This window comes from Thamnophis elegans, chromosome Z (assembly GCF_009769535.1).
Source record: "Thamnophis elegans isolate rThaEle1 chromosome Z, rThaEle1.pri, whole genome shotgun sequence".
Taxonomy (NCBI): Eukaryota; Metazoa; Chordata; class Lepidosauria; order Squamata; family Colubridae; genus Thamnophis; species Thamnophis elegans.
The window spans coordinates 72,047,182-72,074,244 of NC_045558.1; the positions used below are offsets into that span (position 1 = coordinate 72,047,182).

The 27,063-nt window shown below is 38.1% G+C and overlaps 1 protein-coding gene across 4 annotated transcripts in view; it reads left to right on the forward strand.

Annotated features, from left to right (window-relative positions):
- SUGCT (succinyl-CoA:glutarate-CoA transferase) overlaps positions 1–27,063 on the forward strand; it is a 418,586-nt gene that overhangs the window by 115,369 nt on the left and 276,154 nt on the right. For all 4 annotated transcript variants that reach the window (XM_032237974.1, XM_032237977.1, XM_032237976.1 and 1 more), the window contains exon 9: positions 9,005–9,100. In XM_032237974.1, the coding sequence (XP_032093865.1) occupies positions 9,005–9,100 (96 nt within the window). The remainder of the gene's footprint in view (positions 1–9,004; positions 9,101–27,063) is intronic.

Below are 27,063 nucleotides of genomic sequence, written 5' to 3' on the forward strand. Positions count from 1 at the left end.
CTTGCAATTCTGGTTGGGGGTAAATGCCACCTGTAAAACATCTTATACAAATTTTCTCTATATGCAGTAGACATTGTCATTTTATAATTTTGAGACCACAGTTTCTGCCATTTCTCTAAATCAATCCCATACCTAAAATTTTCCCCCCAAGCTATCATAGTTTCTTTGACTTGTTCTTCTTGTAATTTAACCTCCAATAAATATTCGTATAGTTTTTTAATTACTTTTTCATCAGTACTTGTTAAAATTTTGTCTAACTCAGTCATTTTATTGTAAAAACCTTTGGATTTTCTATCTTCATTATATCTAGATTGTATCTATACATATGAATACCAGTTCATTTCTATCCCTTCTTGTTTCAACTCTTGGATAGATTTGAGTTCACCCTCTGCATTCAATATTTCAACATATCTAACTGTTAGTTCCTTTTTATATATTATTGGATATGAAAATGCTTCAATTGTTGATATCCAAACTGGATTTTTTAAGTAGTGTAATCTTTTTACCTTTTCCCAGTTTAATAACAACGCCTCCCTTATATAATGTCTTCTAAATAACCATGTGCTTTAGTTTCCTTATACCATAAGAAAGCATGCCAACCCAACAGTAAATCATGACCTTCTACATTCAATAATCTAGAATTTTTTTAATGATATCCACTCCTTAATCCACATCAAATTTGTTGCTTGGTAGTATAGCTCCCAATCAGGTAGGCCCATTCCTCCTCTAATTCTAGCATCTTACAACAATTTAAGTTTTATTCTAGTTTTTTTCCCTTGCCAAATAAACTTCAAAACTATTTTGTTTAAATCTTGAAAAAAGTCCTTACCCAATCTGATTGGGATTGTCTGGAACAGGTATAAAATTCTAGGTAAAATGTTCATTTTAATTGTAGAAATTCTTCCCATCATTGATAGATGCAAATTTTCCCATTTCATCAGATCAGTCGCTATTTGTTGTTTTAATCTAGTATAATTGTCCTCCTTAAGAGTATTGCATCTAGGTGATAAGTATATCCCCAAATATTTAACCTTACTTGTAATTTGAATCTGCAAAGTTTCTGACAACTCTTTTGTGTTGCTGGCATATTCTTTGTCATAATCTTTGTTTTGTCTTTGTTTATTTTCAAGCCTGCAACTTTTCCATATTCCTCTATTCTTTCTAGCAGTTTGGGTGTTGTTTCTAATGGATCTTCAAGAATAAAAACTAGATCATCTGCAAACACTTGTAGCTTATATTCTTCTTTCTTAATTTTCATTCCTCTTATTTCTTCTTCTTCTCTGATCTTTTAGTTTAAGACCTCTAATGTTAAGACAAAGAGTAATGGTGATAATGGGCAACCTTGTCTCGTACCTCTCTTTATTTCAATAGGATCTGTTAATTCTCTATTTACCATTATCTTTGCTGCTTGTTTCTGATATATCATTCGTATGGTTTGAGTAAATTTCTTACCAAAGTTCATCTGCTCCAGTTGTAAAAACATAAATTGCCAATTCACATTGTCAAAAGCCTTCTGCGCATCGAGAAACATCAAAGCCATTTGTTTTTCGGGGTGTGCCTCATAATATTCCAAAGTATTCAAAATCATTCTCATATTGTCTTTAATTTGTCTCTTAGGTAAGAAGCCATTTTGATCTGAGTGGATGAAGCCATTTAAATATTTTTTTAAGTCTCTCTGCTAGTATAGATGCAAATAGCTTATAGTCTGAATTTAATAAAGAAATTGATCTATAATTGTTAATTTGTGTTAGATCGGTCTCTTCCTTGGGTAGCAATGTAATATATGCTTCTGACCATGACTTCGGTATTTTACTCTTAAACATCACTTCATTCATGACTTGTAGGAGTGGGAGAATCAAAAAATTTTCAAATGTTCTGTAAAATTCCACAGGTAGTCCATCCGGTCCTGGGACTTTCCCGTTGTTTTGTTTTTTAAGTGCATCCGTTAGCTCCATCATTGTTATTTTACTTTCTAGCATTGTTCTAATTTCATTTGATATCTGGGGAAGATTGGCATCCTGTAAGTACTTTTTGACTCCTCCCTCCTCCACCTTCTCTTGTTCATAGAGCTTAGCATAGTAGTCTTGTATAATATTTTTTTTCTCAATATTTCCATACTGAATTTGTCCTTGTTCATCTCTTAATTGGAGTATTTTCTTTGTTTCTCTCTCTTTTTTCAGCTTATATGCCAACCACCTGCCTGGTTTATTTGCATTTTCAAAATAGTTCTGTTTAGCACCTCTAATTTTTTGTGCCAGTTCTTCCTTTTCCAGTAGGTCCATTTTATGTTTAATTATGTCCATTTTTATCTTGACATCTTTTTTTTTGTGGCGATCTCTGTAATTCTCTTTCAAGTATTTTATAATCATTATCTAAAGCTTTATGCATTTGTCTTTTCTTTAGGTTTCTCTTCCTTGTATAGTCTATTATCAGACCTCTAGTAACAGCCTTCATTGTGTCCCAAAGATTCTGTATTGATGTATCTTCTTTCCTATTTTCTTTAAAGAAAAGGATTAACTCTTTTTCCATTTTTTGTACAAAGTCTTTTTCTTTCAATATGGTATTATTTAATGTCCATCTGGATCTTGCCCTTTGGTCTTTCCATTTAATTGAAATTGGGTTGTGGTCCGCCCAAGTGCTTGCTCCAATCTCAATTTCTTGTACATTGCAGCTCAACTCTGCTGAAGCCCATATCATATCTATTCTGGAAAATGATGAATGTCTATTTGAATAAAAAGTGTATTGTTCTTTTGTGACATTTCTTTCTCTCCATATATCTTTTAGATTTACTTCATCTAACTTCATCCTAAAGAAGGATTTCGGCAGCAACTTTCTATTTAACTTTTTTGTTTTGTGTGTTTTATAGTCCATATTTTGATGCCATTAAAGTCTCCCATCATACAAATATCAACATAGTCTAAGTCCAAAATTCTTTTATGTAATTTTTTATAGAATTTCTCTTGTTTTTCATTGGGGACATAAATTCCAATTAGGAGTGTTTTTTTAGTATCCATAGTTTCCATCATCAGAATTCTTCCCTCTTTATCTGCATAAATTAGTTTCTCTGGAATATTGCCTTTAATATAGAAGATCACTCCTCTTTTCTTGCAGTTCGCCAGTGTTGAAAACATTTTCCCAAGCTTTGGCTGAATTAGTAGATGTTCATATCTCTTTTGGATATGTACTTCTTGTAGGCAAATTATGTCAAGTTTTAACTTCTCTAATTTATGAAATGTTTTCTTTCTTTTAGTTACCGAATTAAGTCCATTAATGTTAATTGTAATCATTTTTCTTTCTTCCATGTTTATACTTTTTATACAGGGTTTATAGTTCTAGTAGATCTGGGTTCTCGTTTTTCTCTACAGCTTACATCCCCCACCGCACCTTCTTCTTTCTCAATTTCACCTACAGCTCCTTCTATTTTTTCAGTCGCAGTTGTAGGTGATTCAGTAGTTGTGTCACAGAGTCATCTTTCCCAGTTTTCTCAGCCATTTCTCTAAAATATTCTGCATAAAAAGCTTCTGCTTTCTCAGTTATACCTATCCTGTGTCTTTGTCCTTGCCATGTACATAATAGAACTTCCGGTATGAGCCATCTGTAATTAACACCTTTTTTAATCAGAACTTTGGTCAGGAATTGGTATTCTCTTCTCCTCTCTCTCACCTCTCTCGGGATTTGTTTGAGAACTACAATCTCCTTGCCTTTGTATTCTAATTTTCTATCTCTCATTTTCTATAAAATTTATAATTTGGTTGTTTTCTTAGTAAATCTTACATGCACTTCCCTTGGAAGAGCATTTCTCATTGCATATCTTGTATGTACTCGAACGTCTTCGTCTATCATATCTATCATCTTATCTTGGGATATCTCTAATACATCTATCAGGATCTTGGATATTATCTGTACTAAGTTCTCTCCTTTTTCTTCTATGTTTTGAAATCTTAAGAAAAAATCAGACCTATCCATCTCCCATCTTAGTATTCTACTACTCTCTCTTTCAACATTGCTTAGTCTGCTCTCTAGCTTCTCAGTTTTCTTCTCTCCTTCTTGGATTTTATCTTCAATTTTTTGAATCCTGTCTTCATATTTTGTCATCCAGTTATGCATACTTTCAATTTTCCCTTCCATTTTATCAACTTTTTGTACTATGCTTTGGTTTTGTTGTTCCATTATCTCCATTCTTTTTTCCATACTCTCAGACTTCTTTACAAGGGTGTCTAGCTTGTCATCCCTACTGTCAAATCCTGCTTGCATTTTCTGTATCGCTTGCATGATTGTCTCAAAGTTTGCCCCTTTCTCTTTTCTTGCTGAAGCATTGGCTGTATTGTCCTCTGGCCTCTCGCAGGTGAGGGGGCAGAAGTTGTTGTAGAGCCAACAGGGGTTCTTTTCTACTCATGGTTAGCAAGTTTTGGAAGGTGTAAGATTATAAGTACGATGAGGTAGGTAGGTAGGTAGGTAGGTAGGTAGGTAGGTAGGTAGGTAGGTAAGTAAGTAAGTAAGTAAGTAAGTAAGTAAGATCTTTATTACAGTCAAAGACCAGCAATATACATTTGTCTTTACACTATATTAAAAATACTAACATTAAAATATAATTAAAAGTATTTACATTAAAAGTGGATAATAACATTATGGTCCAAAGATTGATAAAGGTATGTCCAGATAATTGGTACAAGATGGTACTATACTGTAACCAATTTTTTTCTTATGGACATTGCAGCAGCACAGAACTTTGCCACTGCATACGTGGTAGCCGGGTTAGTGTCCTGGAGGAGAAAGCCTAGATAAACATTGTCTGCCCTCCCTGGCAATCTCTCTAATAAGGGGAGAATATATGCAGACCTACAAGCTCTGTATAGCTCGCAGTGTAATAGTACATGTGAATTATCTTCCACTTCTCCTTTACCACATAAGTACGATGAGAAAAAGGCATAAGAGACAGAAGAAGGGGGGGAGAGTGGAAATCTGACTTAAGAAAGAGGACGAAAAAAGGAGAGAGAAAAGGGAGAGATAGTGAAAGAATAAGGAAAGAAAGAAAGAAAGAAAGAAAAAAAGACTCTTCAGACAAGTTTGCTCAAAATTTAAGGTGAGCCATCTATTGATGTCCCAATGTCTTAAAAAAAAGTGCATAAATAGCAATAGCAATAGCAGTTAGACTTATATACCACTTCATAGGGCTTTCAGCCCTCTCTAAGCAGTTTACAGAGTCAGCATATCGCCCCCACAGTCTGGTTCCTCATTTCACCCACCTTGGAAGGATGGAAGGCTGAGTCAACCTTGAGCCAGTGAGATTAGAACCGCTGAACTTCAGATAAAAGTCAGCTGAAGTGGCCTGCAGTACTGCACCCTAACCACTGCGCCACCTCGGCTCAAAAGAAGACATAAGGTAAGAAAAGAAACCCCCCCCAAAAGAAAAAAACAAGGATGCTTCAAGCCACAAAAAAAGAAAAAGAATGTAAGTAGTCAAAAAGTCAAAAAGGATAATAATAAAAAAAGAAAAAAGTCAATATCAGTATATCCCCAGCAGAATAATATGAAAGTAATGTTAAAAAAGAAAATGACACCAAGCTAAAACAAATAGTCTTTTCAGACTCCCCCCCCCCAAGATAAAAGTCTTTCCAAGGTCATTCTCAGCCTCCTTTGCTGCTTTGTTATTTAGTCTGAGACAAAATTCCAGATAAGAAAGAGCAGCAGCTGTGTAAATAAAGCCTTCTTTTTTTTAAAGTCAGATAGATTACAGGGAAAATTTTGGTAACAATATTTCAAGTCCGCTAGATGGCAATATTAGCTTATATTAACTTGTTAGCTTCCATTAACTCAGTATTAAAGCTTCCGTAACTTCTTTGTTTACAGAAAATTACTAATTATTGAAACACAACCAAAAAGCTAAAAAAAAAACAGATCTTCAGAGCACTTTAAGTTTAAATTCATGTCCCCACAAGGTCCAAAGTTAAAGATATCAACGGTAAAAAGAAAAACACAGCCGATTTGAATTGCAAGAAAGTCGAGCCCGGTTTCCAAAGATAAAAAGAGAAACAGAAAAAATAAAAAATAATCCTTCAATTGGCAAAACTTATACCCGCCGCTTTTCTCACTAGTCAGCCTTATTTTAAACTAAGTTTCCAAATTTAGAGTGTTCTCTTTCCAATAAAAAAAGATTTTAAAGCCCTCACCAAACGACATGCTCTTATCCAGTCTCTTTAGGGCTGTCAGCAGTTTCAGTAGCCTTGCAGCTAATCTGGAAATCATTGGCAAAGAGGGTTTTTCCTGGGTCCCCAGAGACTTTGTGGGTGTCTCTGGGACCACTGGGTCTCCCCCTACCTTTCACTGTCTCTTCGGGACAGCTTGGGTCCAAAAAGAAACGTCCAGATGATCCAGTTTAGATGGACATTCAGGAGCAGCCTGAAAGTCCGTCTTCACACTGCTAAGACCCTCCTTCTTCTCCCTTGGTCCTCGCCTTCTACATTTATTCGTAACTATAATTGGACTCCTTCGCAGCTGCTGAGGCCTCCTTTGGGAGAAGAGTTTTGCAGCGAGTTCTCGTGGCTCCTGAACAACAGGACCTTTTTTCTTCCCACCCTGGGACTATATAGTTGGGTATGTCCCATGCTTGGACACTCCAAGCAGCGCGTAGGAGAATGACCGTTGGCTTACCTGAATGGTCGTTCTCTAGGCACTATGGGAGTGTCCAACCTCACTACGGGGTAGTCTAGTGGAGTTGAGTTATCACTTCTGAAGACATAGACATAGACCTTACTTCTGTCATGCATTTTCTCCAAAATGTTTCTCATGATTGATTTGTTCACTCTGCAATCCATTGTTTGTAATCTATTTTCCCTCCATCTTTTTAGCCCCCTCTTCAGTCATCTTCTTCTTCATCAGTAAAACGGGGTGAGATATCCCAGTCCAAAGTTAGAATGAGAACAAACACCTCCTCCCTCATTTATGCTGCCTCCTTGGCTGTCTCATCAGCTAGCCTGTTTCCATAACAAGCTTCGAACCCCGCTTCTTGTGAGCTTCCACATGTATTTCCCACCCAGACAGCAGGCTGCATTTGCAATGGGGGAGGTGTTTGTGGAAGGCAGTAGGGGAATGGGGGGATGGTAAAGGAGCTGCTTTCAAGCCATTGGGAAAGATATACAATCCAACTTCTGTGTGTGTGCGCGCCCAGCTTCACTGACTGCAGGCTATATCAAACTACACAAGGGAGGGAGGGAGCGAAGGAGAGAGCGTGAGTGAGGGTCGGGGCCCTTCTCTTCAGCCTTTGCCCAAAGCCCCGCACCGCATCAGGAGGATGAAATTTGAATTCTCCCCCCCCCCCACGTGTACCTTTTCCAGCTGCTTCAGAAAGGGCTTCAATGCCGCTCTTGCCTCGGGTACTCTGAAGAAGCCCCTCCCTCGCTTCCTTCTCTTTGAAAAGCACCTTGCAAACGGGGGCAGGCCAGGGAGCATACTGGTACGAGGGCATGGCCATGCTGCCATGGAACATGTACCCAAAAGTACGGCAAATTTCTGGCCCCGGTACACCCATAGTGATGTGTACTAGCTGGAACCCACCTCTGGATCAGGCACAGAAGAGACTGCCTATAGAAATTTCTTGAATTCCCTTTCCCACTCATATCAAAGAGACCAGAGAGAAAGGGTTTACAAGAGAGTAAGCACACAGTAGGGAATTCACTAGTCCTGTTTATATAGGTTTATTGGAACTGCTGGCATCAGCACATCATTTTTGAAATATCTTTCCTATTGTGTACTAGCTCACTACCTTTCCCTCCTGTGAATGTAAATACAAAGATTTTCCTTTTTGCTAATTATCCCAGTGCCAGAATGAGCATGTCAAAGGATATGGGAGTATGGAAAAAGAAAGCACAATTGTGGTCATGTGTTTTCTCACAGTGACAGTTTGCTCAAGTAGCGCTGTTGATCTCAATTGTAATTGCTAAATGAAAGCTACCAGTGTGAGTCATAGCCTTTGCCTCAAACAGTTTCAATTCTTCTTTTTCATTCATTGCATTGGGCATGAAAAAACTCAATATTTCTATGAGTTCCTCAGTGCTAATTATTTTATGGGGCAGCCCTTGAAGAGCATTCGGCGACTCCAGCTTGTCCAGAATGCAGCCGCACGAGCGATCGTGGGTGCACCTCGGTTCACCCACGTAACACCTATCCTCCGCGAGCTGCACTGGCTGCCTATTGGTCTCCGGATACGCTTCAAGGAGCTAGTCATCACTTATAAAGCCCTTCATGGTATTGGACCTGGGTACTTGAGAGACCGCCTGCTGCCAATTACCTCCACCAGACCGATTAGATCCCACAGATTAGGCCTCCTCCGAATTCCATCCGCCGGCCAGTGTCATCTGGCGACTACCCGGAGGAGAGCCTTCTCTGTGGCTGCTCCGACCCTCTGGAACGAACTCCCCGTGGAGATTCGCACCCTCACCACCCTCCAGGCCTTCCGCAAAGCCCTTAAAACCTGGCTGTTCCGACAGGCCTGGGGCTAAAGAACCGTTGCCCTCGCCTCGAATGGTATGATTGTTGTGTGTTTTTAAATCATGTATTGTTTTGTGTTGTTGTTAATTTGTCTGTATCCCCCCTTCCCTGGTTTGAGTTGTGAGCCGCCCTGAGTCCCCCTTCGGGGGAAAAGGGCAGCATATGAATGAAATAAACATTCAACATTCACATTTATGAATCTATATTATTTTCTCCAATAATCAGTAGCCTTGAGGACCATCGTTATGTATTTGTAGCTTAATCTTGTTCAATTTTGTATCCTGAAAGACTTCACTTATATTTTTATGCTTTTTAGCAAAGACCATTACTTTTGTTCTTTTGGTAATTAATTGCCAACTGTTGTATTTTTCAGTAATCAGCCAATATTCTAAGAAGACTGTTGAAGGCTGAGATTTGTGGGGTAATAAATGCAGTTATGGCTGAATGCACACACACAAACAGACGTTTATGTCTATAATATCAGAATTTGACATTTGTGTATTTCAAATCTTTGCAGGTTGCCTGCCTTACTTATATAGCAAGCAATTTTCTAAACTGCAGAACAGAATCCATACGATGGGGCACTGCACATGCAAGTATTGTACCCTATCAGGTGAGTTAATGGCTTGTTGAAAGCTAAGTCTGTTTTCTTCATTTTGTCTTTATGTTACATTTTGGAATCAGTTTCTTGTCTGAAATTGTCTCTCATCTACATATTGCAGATTGTGCATATATACACAAATTGTAATAGGTTATTAAGAAGAACTTGAATTTGAATTACTGAAATGGTTAATTGTAGTGAGATGAAGTTTATGATCTTTGATATTTTTATGCCTGTATAAAACCACCATATTTTACATCTTATTTAAGTAGTTATTTTCATTCTATAGATTTAACAAATAGAAAAGGTAGGTGTATTCCTTTTTATTAGTTTATAACATAAAATACAAAAATAAATCATTGGAAAAGTAGGGAAGGGAGAAGGGAAAAAGAAAGAAAGAAAAGGCATTGACAGCTGACTCCCTTTGGTGCAGTAGAATAAGAAGTAACACTGAACTTCAATTTTTTACTTTTATAATAAACTAGCCATTTCTGTAACAACAAGTCTATCTAATCAGTAAAATCCAAAATCAAAGTTTCATATTTTTCTGCCTCAAGCACAAAGTTTACAAAGTTTTTTTCTTTTATCAAAGCAGTCAATTTAGCCATCTCTGCTGACTCCAATCAGCTTCTGAAGCCATTTTTCCATTGTGGGGATTGACACGTCCTTCCATTTTTGTGCACAAAGTAATCTTGCTGCTGTCAACATGTATAATCAACATTCCAAAAAAAATGTCTCTTTTTCCATTGAACCCAAGGAAAAGTTTCTGTTTTATTTTTATATTCGCTTTGAGAATCTTCTCTATTAGAATATAAATCCTACTCCAATATTTCTGTGCTTTATCACCTGTCCACCATAAGTAGCAATAGATTTATATACTGCTTTACAGTACTTTATATCCCTCTCTAAGCAGTTTACAGAGTCAGCATATTGCCCCCAACAATTTGGGTCCTGTTTTACTTACCTTGGAAGGATAGAAGGTTGAGCCAACATTGAGCTTGGTGAGATTTGAACTGCCAAATTGTAGCAGTCAGCAGAAGTAGCCTGCACTACTGCACTCTAACCACTAAGCCATTGTGGCTCAAATGATAAAAGTCCCATTCTTTACATCTGCATTTCCAACATTCATTTGAAATACCTTTATATATTTTTGATAACTTATCTGGTATTAAATAGCAGCAATATATCATCTTACAATTTTTAAAAAAATGTAATTTAATATAAATTTTAAACCTTTAGCTCATATATTCTCCCATTGTTCAAGCTTTACAAAGTTCTTTGCCCACTAAAAAGGTAGCTGTACTCCATAAAGGTTTTGAAAGGCTCATCAATGGTTTTCATTGAATCATTTAAAGGTGATGATTGTATATTGTAAGATTTTTTTGTGGCAGGGTTATCAAAAGAATAGCATCTCTTAAAGCACATGTTTAAAAGAGCAAAACCTTTATGTCTAAAATATTAATATTCAAAAATGTATTGTAATTAGTAAACCTTGCTTTTATTTTTTAACAAAATTTTATTTCTATCTATATAACTTCCACAGTCATTGTTTTGCCCGCAATGTTCTTCCCACTCCTGTGAGGAAAGTCATGAAAAAAAAATCTAAATTGCCTCCTGATGATATACAGATGAAAAGTCTGCATTTAATTAAATTGCTTTTAATTGTAATTTCAATTTAATTGTAAACAGGGAATAGACAATTGGGTGTCATCCATAAACTAACAAAGTCCCTTGACATCAACCAGCTGTCTGGAATTGGTTTAACTGAAGTCTCCCAAAAGTTTGGAAGACATCAACTTGGCCTACCCCTGAAACACTTTGACTTTTAATTGTGACATATAAACAATTAGAACTATTATGAAATTCATGATGTATATGCTTAAAAAAAAGACTTACCTGAAGTTTATTCAGCAGATTTATATTCCTGTGACAGCATTTAGAATTTTAAGATTTAAAATTTTAAGAACTTAAACAGGATTATATCTGATTAATATTTGAATGGGGAATATTAGGAAATCCCAAGGAGGTAAACTAGACTTTTGATAGTTAAAAATCATTTCTAGAAGGAGACAGCGGTAAATCACTTTAGTATCATTGTGGAACTATGAAGTTGAACTCGTAGTTTTAAAATGATAATGCTGAATTTTAAGATCACTTGCTAGAATTGGCAGGCAACCCTCTACAAAAATCCTTATTTATTTTTAAACATTTTGCTTCAATCTTCTACTGTAATTAATTCTAAACACAAAATCTGTTGATATAAAATTGAAACAGAATATAGTCTGAAAAGTTTCCCTGCACTATTCATCAGATGTAATTATTAAAAAGGAAGGACATGGAAAGGGGAGGCAACATTTTAAAAACCAGGCAATATTATATTTGTAAATATCTATGACCTCTTCATTTTCAGAACTGTGGAAATAGAAATAAGGACCTATTTTTCTTTGTCTCTTTAACTTGATTAAATACTGCCAAAAGCATTAATTCTCCATCAGGAAATTAATTCTGGTGTAAAATACAGGCACTAAAATGTATTTTTTGACATAAGAGAGCCATAATTGAAGTATAATGAATGATTATGTTCTAGGATGATAGTTGACCAGCCGCTCTAAGGCTGTAAACCGAGATGATGAAATGAGAATGAGTCAGCAAGGTTATTGCCACTTTAAGAAGCTGTCTATATAAAGGAAGCCATGTGAGGGTGTCTCTCTCTGTGTGCTTCCGTGTTATAGTTGACGATTGATTGATTGCCTAGTTTTGCTTAGTAGAAGTGTGTGTGTGTGTGTGTATGCCTTGTAGATAAACCACTGTTTGAAAGACAAAACTTCTGTCTACTGTATTTTGCTCCTGGGTTGTCTCGAAATAGTAGTCACACTGTGCACACTTTGAGAAATTTGCACCTTAATTCAGGAGGTATAGATTGAGTCAATATGCACTAGAATAATTAGGAAAAATAAATTTTCTAATTAAACATCATTATTTCAACAGGTGATTTATTAATGGTTGAGTGGATTTGTGACCAGTCAATGTACAAGAAAGACTTATGTCTTCGGTGTACAGTCACAATGTATTTGAGCTATAATTCCCAAAGATATGATTGATTATCTTTTTGCTTCCTGAAATATGATTCAATGAGAAAACATTTTATTCTTTTTTATAGTCATTTATTTGCAACATTTTGCAATGGTTCAGCATGGCTTAAAATAAATATATAAAAGAAAATTAAACTCTTGTTTTTGCCTGAAATTATAATAAAAATTGCCAAGATATGCATTCAGAAAAGTTTTAAATATGCATTATGAAAGATAAGGATTTTACAATGATACTTCAACTATGTCTGAAAATCATTAAATCATAGAGGACTGAGAAACATTTGGGAATTTTTAAAAACAAATATTGGGAGTTGTAAGAAAATCAATATTTACAACATCTATACATGACAGTACTCAAAAGTTTATAAGAAAACTGACCAATATCATCTCCCTTTGTTTACTTTTTAAAATATGTTTCCAATTAGCAAATGTATTTTTTACTAATTATTCTTAATTTTAATGGATACATTTGTTTTATCCAGAAAATGTTCTTTTAATCCAATTTCATTGAAGTGAAAAGGTTTATTGGAAAACTAAGAGAAACTATGTGCTTTGTTGCCTATGAGTTGCTTTTTGGCCTAGAATTTACAGTGCTATTTTATATGATGTATGTTATTTTAGTAGTATTTATTTCCTAATGTAGCTTTGTGCAGTACTACAGCCTTACTCATTTGATGCAATTATAGCTATTGTGAACTATTCTTTAGAGGAATAGGAAACTAAAATTAATTACATCTAAGCAAAAGTCTCTTGATAACAGATAAGACTGTCACATATTTGGCTATTCTCTAGCATCAGATGGGTTTGTTCTTCCTTTCAATTCACTACCATTCAGCTTTCTTTCTTACTATGACTCCAACACATCTGGAACATTTCTTTCAATTGCAATCATAGTGCCAGTGACTAGACTGATTCTGTAAAGTACCCTAACAATGCCTACTTCATAATAAGTGACCCAATATTGTAATACAAAAAGCAATGATTTATTATCAGCTTCATTATGCATTCTTCATTAGGCATTTCTTATTCGCAGCCATCTTTTTTGCTTTCTTTATCTGCTTTTGAACTTTGCCCGTGTTTCTGTCCTCCCTTCAGCCTGTCATAAATCATAGCAATAGCAATAGCAGTTAGACTTATATACCGCTTCATAGGGTTTTCAGCCCTCTCTAAGCGGTTTACAGAGTCAGCATATTGCCCCCAACAACAATCCGGGTCCTCATTTTACCCACCTCAGAAGGATGGAAGGCTGAGTCAACCCTGAGCCGGTGAGATTTGAACAGCTGAACTGCAGAACTGCAGTCAGCTGAAATAGCCTGCAGTGCTGCATTTAACCACTGTGCCACCTTGGCGCTATTATCCAATAGCTTCATTCATTTCAACCCAGCTACTGTAATCTGAGATCTGGCTCTGACACCGCTCTGCAAGGAATGTCAACACTGAGAGTTGACATCTAGCTCCCCTCACTTTTCGAAGGCAATCTGTGCAAGCAAAAATAATTTGAGTACCAGTAAGGGATTCAAGGCTGCATCCTCCCCCAAGGCTTGTTTGGATTTTTTTCATGGAATTTCTCTGTAAGGCGATCAGTCTGAATATTTCTACTTCTAACCCAAGATGCCTCTGAAAGGAATAGCCCTTCCACTTAATTAAGTACTAGAGTTGCTTTTTGTGCCACCTTGAATCAAGGATCCGTTGCACCTCATAATGGGTTTGGCCCCTTATGACCACAGGGCCTGGGGGCTCCAGGGGCAGTGGTCTCAGAGTAGATCCGACCATGGGTTTTAAGAGGCTACTATGGAATACTGGGTGTATCTTCCCTAACAGTTGGGGCAGTTTCAGTTGCACTGAGACTGGGTTGATGATCTTTATTGTGGGGAATGGTCCCATAAACTTTGGTCCCAGTTTCTTGCTAGGGAGTCTTAACCTCAAATATTTTGTAGAGAGGTAAACCTTCTCTCCCACCAGAAATTGCCATTATGGAGTTCGGTGTTTATCTGCCTGTTTCTTGTAGGATTGTGCTGCTTTAGTTAGTACTTTTTTCACATTCTCCCAGGCTGCTTTTAGCATTGACAACCAGTCAGTCAAGCTGACTGAGGAAGGGGGATCCCTTGAATACTTAGGCATTGGGACAAAGTCCATGCCGCTCACTACTTTGAACTGTGTTAGTCCTGTGCTGCTGTGAACAGCATTATTGTACATAACCTCAGTGAAGGTCAAAAGGTCTGCCCAATTGGACTGCTGATAGATCACATAGCACCTCGGTACTGCTCTGCCATAGCATTCAGTCTCTCATTGGTGCTCCGGTGAAAAGCTGAACTAAGGCTCTGGGATGACCCAATGGACCACAGGAACTCCCTCCAGAACTTAGCCATGAACTGGACCCCACTGTCTGAGATAATTCTTCAAGGTACTCCATGCAGGTGGTAGATATGCTTCAGGAACAGTTTGGCCAGCTTGTGAGCGGAGGGTAGTCCGCTGCAGGGTATGAAGTGCGCCTGATTGGAGAAAAGGTCTATTATAGTCCAAATCACTGTGTTTCCCCCACTTTTCGGCAAATCTACTATAAAGTCCATTGCGATCTCCTCCCATGGCCTCGTTGGCTCTGCTACTGGCTGCAGCAATCCAGGGGGTTTTCCTGGTCGCCTCTTTATTGTGGCACAGATGGTTCAACTTTTCACATAATTATCCACATCTTTTTTATTTTGGGCTACCAAAATTGCCTTCAGGCTAAATGTAATGTCTTTAGGAATCCAAAGTGGCCTGTCGGCTTGGCATTGTGGCTCCTCTGGAGAATTAGTGTGCATAGGGATTCCAGGACATAGAGTTTCATCCCCTTCCATGCAAGGTCATTTTTTTGTCAACATGTGTTGGTTGTTTTGGAACCAAGGGTCTGCTAGCAGTTCAGTTTTGAGTCTCATGATTAGGTCACCTGCTGGTTGGTTGTGCCAGTCATGGTGTTGTCGTTTGGTGGTAACTTGGGCAGCTATTTGAATAGAGGGAATGATGGCATCCACCACCTGCTCCTGTTTGCATTTCTACTGGGGCATGCGGGAGAGGGCATCAGCTAGAAAGTTCCTCTGCCCTGGAATGTGTTTTAGTACGAAGTTGAAGCGGTTGAAATATTGATCCCATTGGACTTATTGGGGGTCCTAAGAGTCTCCAGATTCTTATGGTCAGTCCACACTTCGAACAGTTTCAGATTAGCAGTGCCCATCTCACTGCGAAAGCCTCCTTTTCCCATGCAGCCCATCATCTCTCTGTGTCTGTGAACTTGAGGGAGGTGTAGGCACAGGGTTGTAGGTTTCCTTGGTTGTTTCTTTGGAGTAGCACCGCTCCCACTCCCATGTCGCTGGTATCTGCTTGGATCACGAAGGGTTGCTTGGGGTCAGGATGCTTTAGCACCGGTTCCTTTGCAAACATTTCTTTTAGTGTCTCGAATGCCTTTTGGCAGCTTAGATCTCACTGTAGAGGTTGTCCCGGGCGAGGTTTTGTTTCTGGGCTCCCTGTCTTCAGGAGGTCTGTCAGGAGTTTGGCGATCTTCGTAAAGGAGGGTATGAATTGCCTATAGAAGTTCACAAATCCTAGGAAGCTTTGTAGCTGTCTGTGAGTGCGAGGGGGTTGCCAGCTTAGGATGGCTTGCATTTTGGCTGGGTCCATCTCTATTCCCTCATTAGACACTCGGTAGCCTAGGTAGTCTAGTTGCTCATGGTGGAATTCATATTTTGATATCTTGATGTACAGGTTGACTGCCAGACGTTTTTCCAGTACTTGGCGGACCAGGGGTATGTGGTTGTCCATGGTCTCAGTGTAGATGAGGATGTCAATCAGGTAGATGAGGACCCCCTTGTACAGGTGCTCATGCAGCACCTGGTTTATTAACTGCATGAACACTAATGGGGCTCCCTGTAGTCCGAAAGGCATCACTTTGAATTAGAAGCTCCCTAGGGGGCAATTGAACACTGTTTTCCATTCATCTCCTTCCCTAATCTGTATTCGGTACTATGCCTCTCTGAGGTCTAATTTTGTGAGGACTTTTCGCTTGGCCAAGTGAGATAGTATATCTTTCATGAGGGTGAGCGGGTATAGGTTGTGTATGCACATGGCATTTATCCCTCGAAAGTCCACACATAGTCTCATAGTTCCGTCTTTTTTCTCTTTGAAGAGGACTGGCGCTGCAACCCCTGACTTGGCTGGCTCGATGATCCCTCGTGCTAGGTTTTTGTCTATGTATTTGTGCATTTCTTGCATTTCCCGGGGCATCATGGTGTACAGCTTGGGTTTGGGTAGTTTTGCCCCAGGGATGATTTCGATGGTACAATCTGCCTCATGGCGTGGAGGCAGAATATCACACTCAGCCTCGCTGAATACTTCTGCAAGATCCTGATATTCCCTCGGGATCTGTTCAGCCTCTGGGGTTTCATCACAAGTGGCTCCCAGATGTTCTTATGTGCTCTTTGGGGGGGGGGCGGTTCCCTGCTTGGGTGGCGTTTTCGCTTGCTGATGGAGAAGGGGTTGAGGGCTCTTTTCTATCCAAAGCCTGCAGGTACCCCCTTGCCACTAGATGGTTGGTCCCCACTTGTCTAGCCAGGAGAGTCCCAGTATGACTGCATCTGTCATTTTATGGGCTATTATGAATCAAATTACTTCCCAGTGATCCACTAGCTCTAGTCTCACTGGTTTGGTCAGGTGGGTAGCATAGGCTCCCCCCATTAGGGACCTGTCAAGCTGTTCAAACCGGATTGGATGGGCCAGTCTTTTTGCTCTGATCCTCAGTTTCAAGACTGGTCAGGTTGATCAAGCGTCTAGTGCGGCCTGAGTCTATTAGGGCTTGAAAATTTCCCTGGCTACCTGTCTTTGGGGCTTTGAGGCATATTGGAAAAAGGAAAGGGCAAATTGGTCCTCTCACCATTGGGACATTTTCGCCCTTGTCATCACTGTTGTAGGATTCTGGTGACTGGTCATTGTTGCCTTGGGTTTCTCCTGCTTCATCTGGTTGGGAAGGGACCTCTGCAGCCTGGAAAGCCTGGCATCTGTAGCATTTCAGTGGACTTCGAGGGAGGGCTAGTCTCAGGGCCCGCTGTGGTGCTGTGGTTCCCCATCAGCTGGGTGGTTTCAGGTCAGGTTGGCCTCTCTTGTGTCCAGTTGCTTTTTCATGTCATTGGCGTGCAGCCTGCTGTCAACTTTTATTGCTACTTGGAACCACTCAAAGAGTCGGTTTGGAATGTCATGGTAGGCAGTTACTTGGGCAATCTGCTGGTCCCGACTTGTTCTGAAAAAATATACTAACAGATGCTCTGGTAAAGGGGGTAGCCTTCCAATGACTCTCCTAAATTCGCAGATGTGCTCTTTGATCGGGCAGCCCCTTTGCTTTAGGTCACTGAGTTCATCTTCCACATATGGGTCCTCCTCCACCTCCTCAAATCTGGCCTCTAGCAGTTGTAGGAAGCCATCTACGCCTTGCAGTTGGGGGACTCTCCTCTTGTGGAGGGCTGCTAGCCATTCCCTTGCTTCTCCCTCTAGTCCCTCTGCGATAGTATTCACTATGGCTCTGGGGGCTGAGTAGAGATGTCCATAGCATTCCAGGTGGGCCTCAGCTGAGTCAAGGAATAGGGCTAACTGGTCTGAGTTCCCATCAAACTTTCCTCTGAATCAGGGTGGTTCAATCAGCAGTGCCCTTCCCTACTCCTGTCGGCCTCTGTATGCTTACATTTGATATATCAAAAGATACTCCTCAGTTCTAGTTTGAAGGGAGAGTGGAGATTGTCTGCCCTGGGCAGCCTGCCTGCTATGTGGGAAAGGCACTGGCTTAATCTTCCTTCTAATGGATGGAGAAGTGGGGCTGCATTCCCATGTGCTTCTCGTCACCTCAAGAGGATCCACTGCTCCTCCCCTCTCTTTTGGCATGCATACTGGGCTTTCTTCATGGAGGGTGATCCAGTCAAATTCCTCCCTCCATTGCTCTATGGAATTCCCAGGGGCTCCATTTGGGGCTTTGGGGGCCTGGCTTGATTCCAGTCCAACATCCTCTCCACTCTTCCCAGCTCGCTTAGGGCCTTTCCCTTTTTCTGGGTATAGGGGTGGGGTAGGGGCTCAGCTTTACCTGTTTTTAGGTGTTGATTACTTATCTCCTCTTGCTTCGCTCATCTCAGCTTTGATGTCTGATGGCTGCTCTCCAGCTCTGTACGGATAGCTGGCCTTTTGCCATGGTCTTCTGAGTTACCCCTTGGCACTCCGATATTTAAAAAAAGATGGCTGTCTGTAAAGTACCCTAACGATGCCTGATTCATAATAAGTTACCCAATATTGTAATACAAAAAGCAGTGATTTATTAACAGCTTCATTAGGCATTTTTCATTAGGCATTTCTTATTCGCAGCCATCTTTTTTGCTTTATCTGCTTTTGAACTTTGCCCGTGTTTCTATCCTCCCTTTAGCCTGTCATCTTATTCAATAGCTCCATTCCTTTCAACCCAGCAACTGTAATCTGAGATCCAGATCCGGCGCCACTCTGCATGGAATGTCAACACAGAGAGTTGACATATTTCTTGTTTTGCTTTTTTAGATTATGAGATAATATTTACATTGTGATGCTTTGGAAGCCTGTCAGATATAGTAGGTCCAGAATAGATTAGCTAGATTTTTAGCTAGATTTTGACTGGATTTAAAAGATCATAAAACATAAAACAATACTTGCATTATGGGTATATTGATAGCATTGAATTTACATTGATTCATATCCCACCCTTTATTCAGGAGCATAAGACAGTATATATAGTGGCCCCTTTCCCCACAACAATGCTCTGAGGTAGGTTGGATTGGCCCTTTGTCAGCCCAACCTACTAGAGAGCATTGTTGTGGGGAAAGGGACCGCTATATATTCTCTCTTTTGAGCTTCCAAATTGAGATTAGAATCTGGATTAATACCTTACCTCTACATAGCAGCTATTAATTTATTTCAGTGTATGATCCAAATTATGCTAAAGCCACAAATAATTTATGACCAAAATATCTATAAAACTACTAAATTCCCATTAACCCTCCTGATCTAAGAGTAAGAACATTAGAAATTGCAGCAGACTTCTATCTATACCTTCACAAGCTGTTGCCATTTTGTGGAAATCCTTACTGTCCAGATTGGTTTTTGTCTTTTTTGGGATAAAGAGGAGACCTAGTTGTTCCCACAGTGGCATCTGATTTTTTTGCAATAGATTTTCTGACTGGCTGTCATATTTCTACATTGATTTTTTAAGTGGGTGTTTGTGTTAAACAAATGCATAGTGGGCTATTTTTAGTTTTTAGATTTAGATTTTTTTTTTTTAGATTTTATTTATTATTTATAGGCCGCCCTTTTCCCTGAGGGGACTCAGGGCGGCTTACAATTCATGGGAGGGGGTGTGCAAGACAAAACATAAGACAGTACGTGAATAAAAAAATAAACAATAAAACACAACTTTCATTCAACATTCGGGTGGGGCGGATTAGAATCTTTATCTCCAGGCCTGACGGGATAGCCAGATCTTAAGGGCTGTGCGGAAGGTCTGGACGGTGGTGAGGGTGCGAATCTCCACGGGGAGATCGTTCCAAAGGGTCGGAGCTATTACTGAAAAGGGTCTCCTCCGCGTCTTGATTTTAATGCATTATAAAATATTTTTATTTGTTCATCCATCTCTTTAACTATGCTAATATTTTCTTATCTCTCCTGTAGAAGTGTACATTTCTTGCCCGGCCCACTTTGGATATTTAATTTATGTGTAATACAACTGATATTAAACATATACTCTGGAATATGCCTAAACCTCTCACCAGCACTCTCACTCTGAGGAGAACTGATGACTTCCATTGGAAGATTTCGGTTGCAGTGCTTACCTTGTTTTATCAGGAAATAACTTCACTTTATGTATTTCTATAATAAGCTGTTCAGACCCTTTACAAATTCTTAGCAGAAGATGATGGTTGAAATCTGAAATGCTTTCCTCCTCATCAGCAATGAATTAATTTGATAAGATGCTATATTCTATTTCTGTCATTAAATAGCAAGAATAAATAGTAAAAATAATAAAATTGAACACTGCATAATTGTCCCTATATGGAGAAATGAAAGAATGAAAACATACAGTACATGGTTAAATATTAGAAGACACTTTTTGGACCAAATCAAATATAATTCTGGAACAGATCAAAATTTCTTCTGGTCTGTTTCAACAATAACTAATCAGATTCAAAGAAATTTGGGAGTTTGCCAGGCAGAAAATATCTTTCTTCACTAATCATGTTATCAAAATATAAACTTTGTAGTCATTTGATCTCTGGGAAATAGAGCTAGTTTTCATATCTAAAATGTAAAAGTGAGAATTGACAGCAACAGGATTCTAGCATGTTAAACCTTCAATAACTATGCTAGATACAAATAAATAAATAAATAATACTTCCATACTGCTAAAATGTAAGATAAAGGTAATAAAAGTATTAATTAGAATCCACAGGAAAGAGGTTGAAGATATTTTGTTATTATAACATCACTGAGAAGATCAAGTTCATAATAGTTACTTATGCTTCAATAGTAAAGAATATATGCTTTGGTCTGAGAAAAAATACAATTTTGTTATGAAGGGGGTAAAACTGATGCAGAATAAAGTGAAAGAAACTATTTTCAAATAAAAATCCATTGCTTATTATTAATACCTGAACATCTTTTTAAAGTAATTTTTGTAAAATATAGTGGTATCTCCATTCTGTCTGGAAGCAGTTAATCTACTAAAAATAGTGTAAATTGAAACAGAATTGTTTCAATTAATTGAAACTGAAACATATTACAATAATATAATAGATAACATTGTTTGAATTATACTCAGGTTTAAAGAGACTCTTTTTTCAGCCACTGTGAAAAGAGCTTATTGAAAGATGTTCAAAACTATTTTAAGGTAGCATTGTTATCTTTATTGGAATTATGTCAAACCATAAGTACTGAATCACAGTAGAATGTCTTCCCCTATTTGAACTCAAATAGATTGACAACTTTATCTGTTATCTATGGAATGATAACAATATAGTATGTTTATATATTGACTAGTGCATTTATGGCAGCTATTTTGAAAAGAAACATCTGGATCCTAAATTCTAAATAGGTTTTGGGATTTCCATTTCAAAATCATGAGTTCTGAGACAGTAACATGTCAATAAATAATTTTTCCATTTATTTATTGAGACTTTTAGAACACTAAAACATTATATGAGAGATTGAAATTCATTTATTTGTTTGCATTTATGGGTATTATATAAAAAATTGATGTTGCTATTTATTTTTCTCCAAGGTAAATTCAGCAAAGAGCAGAAAATAACAGAGTAACTCTTTATTCCTACATGACCAGTTAATTTTCTCCCAAAAGATAAATCTTATCCATTATGTCCTATTATTGTTTATGAGAATTTGTTCATTATCTTGGAGTTGTTTGGGGATGAGGGTCAAGGAAAGGACTAATATACCTACAACTCATCTGCTGCATGATAATAGCTGCAGTGCCCTCTTTGTTACATGTGCAAATATGACAGGTTTTTTTCTATTCATTTTTTCATGATGGTATAAATTAAGAGATTGGGTAGACATGGAATTGTGACATAAAGTCTATAGGCATAAGTGAAATCTTCTACCCAAGATACCAGTAATTTTACAGTTTAAAGATTATGCCTAAATTACTATTGTTTCCTCTTAATTATACTTCTTTTTGCAAATATCGTGACTAGAAGTAGATTTTCATGTTATATTTTGAATGCAAAAGAAGAAAATGTTCTTGAATATGTCAATTGATAGTGTGAAATACAGGGCATTCAGAAAGTATTCAGACCAGCTTCTGGTGGGCGGAGTTGTTATTCTTAACAGCTCTGGAATCTTGGCGTCGTTAAACTGTTTAAACAGCAATCCATCAAGCTGTTTTGCAGTTTATTTACCCTCTCTTCGGGCTTAGAAGAGAGAGGTGAGAAGCTATGCATTGGAAGCCCTCTAACTAACCCTCTCAGCCTAAACTCTGGGAGGAAGGGGAGGGCACTGGCAGAAGCATAACAGCTCTGCGCCAGGGCTCTTTCTGCCTTTTGTTGCAGAACGAAGGTTTTCGCTCATCCTCAGCACAAATGATTTACTGTGGACTTCAAGCCGAGCTGAACCAATATCTGTGAACATCTAATTGTATGTATAAATCCTTAGCTCCATTTGCAAAGAATTCCTTCTGCTAATTACTTGCTGAAAGTTCTGTAAAAATGGCTCTGAGCTGTGTAGGAGGGGCGAGATTCGGATAGAACTTTTGCGAAGCCTAGAAGTGATTTATTATCAAACCAAATAGCAATTGCTGTATAATTGGACTGCCTGGACTTTTTAATTGACTAAAGAAGATTAAACTTGAGATGGCTTCTAAGCAAAAATTTCCCCCTCCTCCTCCCCCCGGATCGAAAAGTGCCGGAAATTCCCCAGCGCCTTCTACTAAATTACAGTCATTACTTCCTTCTACTTCTGCAGGGGATCCCTTGACAAGGGAAATTCTGCAGAAAGAATTAATTGATGCGTTAAAAAATCATGCTGTTACAATGGAAGCAAAACTTAAGGAAGAGATAGCTGCGTCTAACAAACAGATGTCTGAAGAACTTATGACATGTAATCAAATGATTAGAGGGGATTTTCTGATGGCTCTGAATTCTCTCTCTGGCTATGTATATGGACTTGAAGAAAAGTTAGAAGATCTTAGTGACTCTAATACGAACCTGGTAATGAAGATGGATGCGGTCCAGCAAAAGGTCAGCGATGCAGAAAATGAAATCATAATGTTACAGTATAGACAAATGGAATTTGCTTTAAGGATAAGGGGCCTCCCTGAAAATACACAAAAGAACCTGAAACAGATTCTCTCTGAAGCCTTCGACCTGATGGTGGGAAGGTCAGGAGGGAATCTTGATTGGCAAATCGAAAAGGTTTAGCGCGTTAACTCCTGGCTGGCAAGACAAAAGCAATTACCAAGAGATATAGTGGTGTATTTTGCCACTAGAGATATGAGGAACATGATATTACAGGAGTCCTACAAAAATAAGCTTCAAATTGGGGGTTGGGAGGTGACTGTCTTGAAGGACATACCACCTAAAATGCTGATATCTAGGAAAGACTATGCCTTTTTAGTTGAAGAGCTTAAAAATCGCCAGATGCAGTTTAGATGGGATGCGCCAGCCGGCATTGCATTTAGCTACCTTGGAAAAAGACATTGCGTCAATACAGTATGGAAGGCCCAAGATTTCTACAGCAACATATTGAAGGCTGGACAACTCCCTCCCTCTAGATTTAGAGAAAGAGAACAAGAAGGATATGATGGAAATCAAACCACTCAAGTATTAACAAGAGGGGATCAACTTGTTCTCTCAGAGGTACAAGAAGCTAAGGAACAAAGACAAGACCGTGTGGTTGGAACAGGAATTAAAAAAGCAACAAACACAAGCCACCATTCAGGAGCCTACGGGCGTTACATCAGAAGCAGTGGGAGGAGCCAGGCCAAAGGTTAAATTCCAAGATGGCTCTTAAAAAGCCTCAGGGGGCTAATGATGGCAACTAAGTTTCTAACTTGGAATGTCAATGGTTTAAATTCTCCACAGAAAAGGAAGACAATTAACCACTATCTTAAACAATTTAAGAATGACACAATTTGTTTGCAAGAAACCCATATTAGATCAACTGATCAAAAATACCTGATTAATACAAGACTTGGACAACACTTCATAGCTTCTGCCACTGAGAAGAAAAATGGTATCGTTATATACTTAAGAAAGGATTTGAAAGCTGAATTAATTGAAGCAGACCCCCATGGAAGATATATTGCAATAGATTTGGTTTTAGAAGGGAAAAAGACACTACAATTGGGAATATATGCCCCCAATCAACAACAAGATAAATTTTACAAAATGCTTCATGCTAAGTTAGTACATTGTGACTTTAGATCATGTATATTACTGGGTGACTGGAATGGCATCATGGATACCAAGAAAGACAAGAAGGCTCTCTGTCAAAATACCCCAAAGCAAGCGAAATTACCTAAGTCCTTTTTTATATGATAGAGGATTTTGAATTGAGAGATATCTGGCGAGAAAGGAATGCAGAAGAATATCCCATTACCTTTTTCTCTGATAGACATCAATCCTTTTCTAGGATCGATTTTATACTAACAACCAATGATTTGCTTTCTAGGATAAAGAAGACGAAGATATGTTCCAGAGCCTTATCAGATCATAATCCAGTCTGGATGGAGTTGGGGGTGGGGATGCAAGTAAGAAGGTCTTGGAGACTGAATGAAAACTTATTTAGATATGAGAAAAACATTAATGAATGTAAAAAGTTGCTAAAAGAATATTTTGTTTTTAATATGAACAAGGGTACATCTATGGAAATGGTATAGGATGCAAGTAAAGCGTACATGAGAGGAGTTCTGATAAATATGAATAGACTACATAGACGCAAACAGGGGGAAAGGAGAATTGAACTTGAGAATGAAATTAGGAAGAGAGAGCAGGAGCTAATCTTAAACGCAGGAGACAAAAAGATTAAAGAAACAATTACATTATTAAAAGAGCAATTTAACATGTTAATGTCAGATCAGGTGGCTACCAATTTGCTATACGCAAAACACAACACTTTCTGTAATGCAAACAAATCCGGTAGGTGGTTAGCATACCTGTTTAGGAAAAAACAGAAGTGTCATAATATATCGAAATTACATTTTAAAGGAAAGTAAGTGTATCAACAGGAAGAGATTCAAAAGGTTTTTCGTGAATTTTTTATAGGATTGTATACAAATGATAAAATTCAAAGCTTAGATATAGATAGATACTTGGATAAAGAAAAAATATCCATAGTTAAAGACGAGCAGAGGGAAAGACTGAATCAACCAATAACCTCGGGGGAAATCCTACAGGCAATTAAACAGCTAAAAGCAGGGAAAGCACCGGGTACAGATGGCTTGACAGAGGTTTATTACAAAAATTTGCAGTTAGAAATGGTAGAACCACTTAAGGAATTATTTAATAAGATCCAAGTGGAAGGGAAGATACCTCCATCTTGGAAGACAGTCTTTATATCTCTGATCCCCAAAGAAGATCAAGACCCTACTCATCCAAAAAATTATAGACCCATATCATTACTTAATATAGATTATAAAATCTTTACTAAAATACTAGCAAACAGGTTAATGTTGGTTATTCAACAATTGATTCATAACGATCAAACAGGTTTTATTCAAAGGAGACATATGAGAACTAACGTAAGATTAATCCTTAACACATTAGAATACCCGGGGAAGAACAATCAAATCCCTGCGGCGCTTATATTTTTAGATGCTGAAAAAGCCTTTGATCGAGTGAATTGGCAATTCCTGCTGAAAACATTGCAAAAAATGCAAATAGGGGACCACTTTTTACAATCAATCAAAGCAATATATCAGGAACAAACAGCCCAAATCATAGTTAATGGAAGCTTAACATATTCATTTAAAATCGAGAGAGGTACAAGGCAGGGGTGTCCCTTGTCCCCACTATTGTTTATTATAACTTTAGAATTATTGTTGAATAAAATACGGGGTTCAGGGGACCTACAGGGAATCAGGATTAGGCACCAAGATTATAGAGTACGGGCCTTTGCGGATGACTTGGTTATAACATTAACACAACCACAGGAATCTGGTAAGGTCTTAATAAATATGATTAATCAATATGGTCAAGTGTCAGGATTTAAAATAAACTTAGGGAAAACAACGATATTAGCTATAAATATGAATACTAAACAAAGGGAAGAACTAGAAGGAACGACAGGATGTGAAATAGTTAAAAAGGTCAAATACTTAGAAGTTTATATTTCAACCTCAAATGGGAAGTTATATAAGCACAATTATGAACCACTGTGGTATAGCATACAGACAGAGATGAAAAAATGGGAGAAATTACAGTTATCTCTTGGGAAGAATAGCAGCAGTGAAAATGAATATTTTACCTAAATTTTTATTTCTTTTTCAAACATTACCAATACTTAAAAATGATGCAAATTTGTTAGAATGGCAGAAGGGTATTAATAAATTTGTATGGGTAGGTAAGAAGCCGAGAGTAAAACTTAAAATAATGCAGGATGTGCATTAGAGGAGGAGGCTTGAAATTACCCAATTTAAAACTATATTATGATGCAATAGTTTTATCTATAATTAGTGATTGGATCAACTTAACAGGTGATAGAATACTCAATATTGAAGGGTATGATTTGATATATGGTTGGCATGTTTATTTGCTATATAACAAAAAGGTAGATAAGAATTTTAAAAGTCATATTTTAAGGAATGCCTTACTGCAGGTTTGGAAAAAATATCAATATAAACTAAATGATAAGTTATCTATGTGGGCTATCCCTAGACATGCAATAGAAAATATGAACATAGTACAAAAACAGGATATAATTACTTATAGGCAGCTTCTTACTGTAGAGGGAGGGAGCGGAGTTTACTAAGTTGGAGGAGGGGTGTTGGATTTTAAGGTATTATGATTGTACATGTATACTGCTATTTTTTCTTTTTTATGTATATTGAAATGGAATTATAAATACCATCAACACAAAAGGGAGTTTGCTCAGAAGCTGAAATACACCAAGTGAATTAGAGGAAGAGTGGGAAGCAGAGGAGAGAAGAAAGATAGGAAGAGAGGGACAGGAGAGAGGGTGAGGGGGGAAGATGAGGTGTATAAGGAGGAGTGGTAAGGGGAGAGAGGGGAAGGAGAAAGGAAGGGGAAGTAGAGTAGAAAATGATGGAGGGAAGAAAGGATGTAGAAAGGGGGAGGAGAGAGGGGGAAGAAAGTGTCGGATAAGGTATAAATATGGTGTATGAGC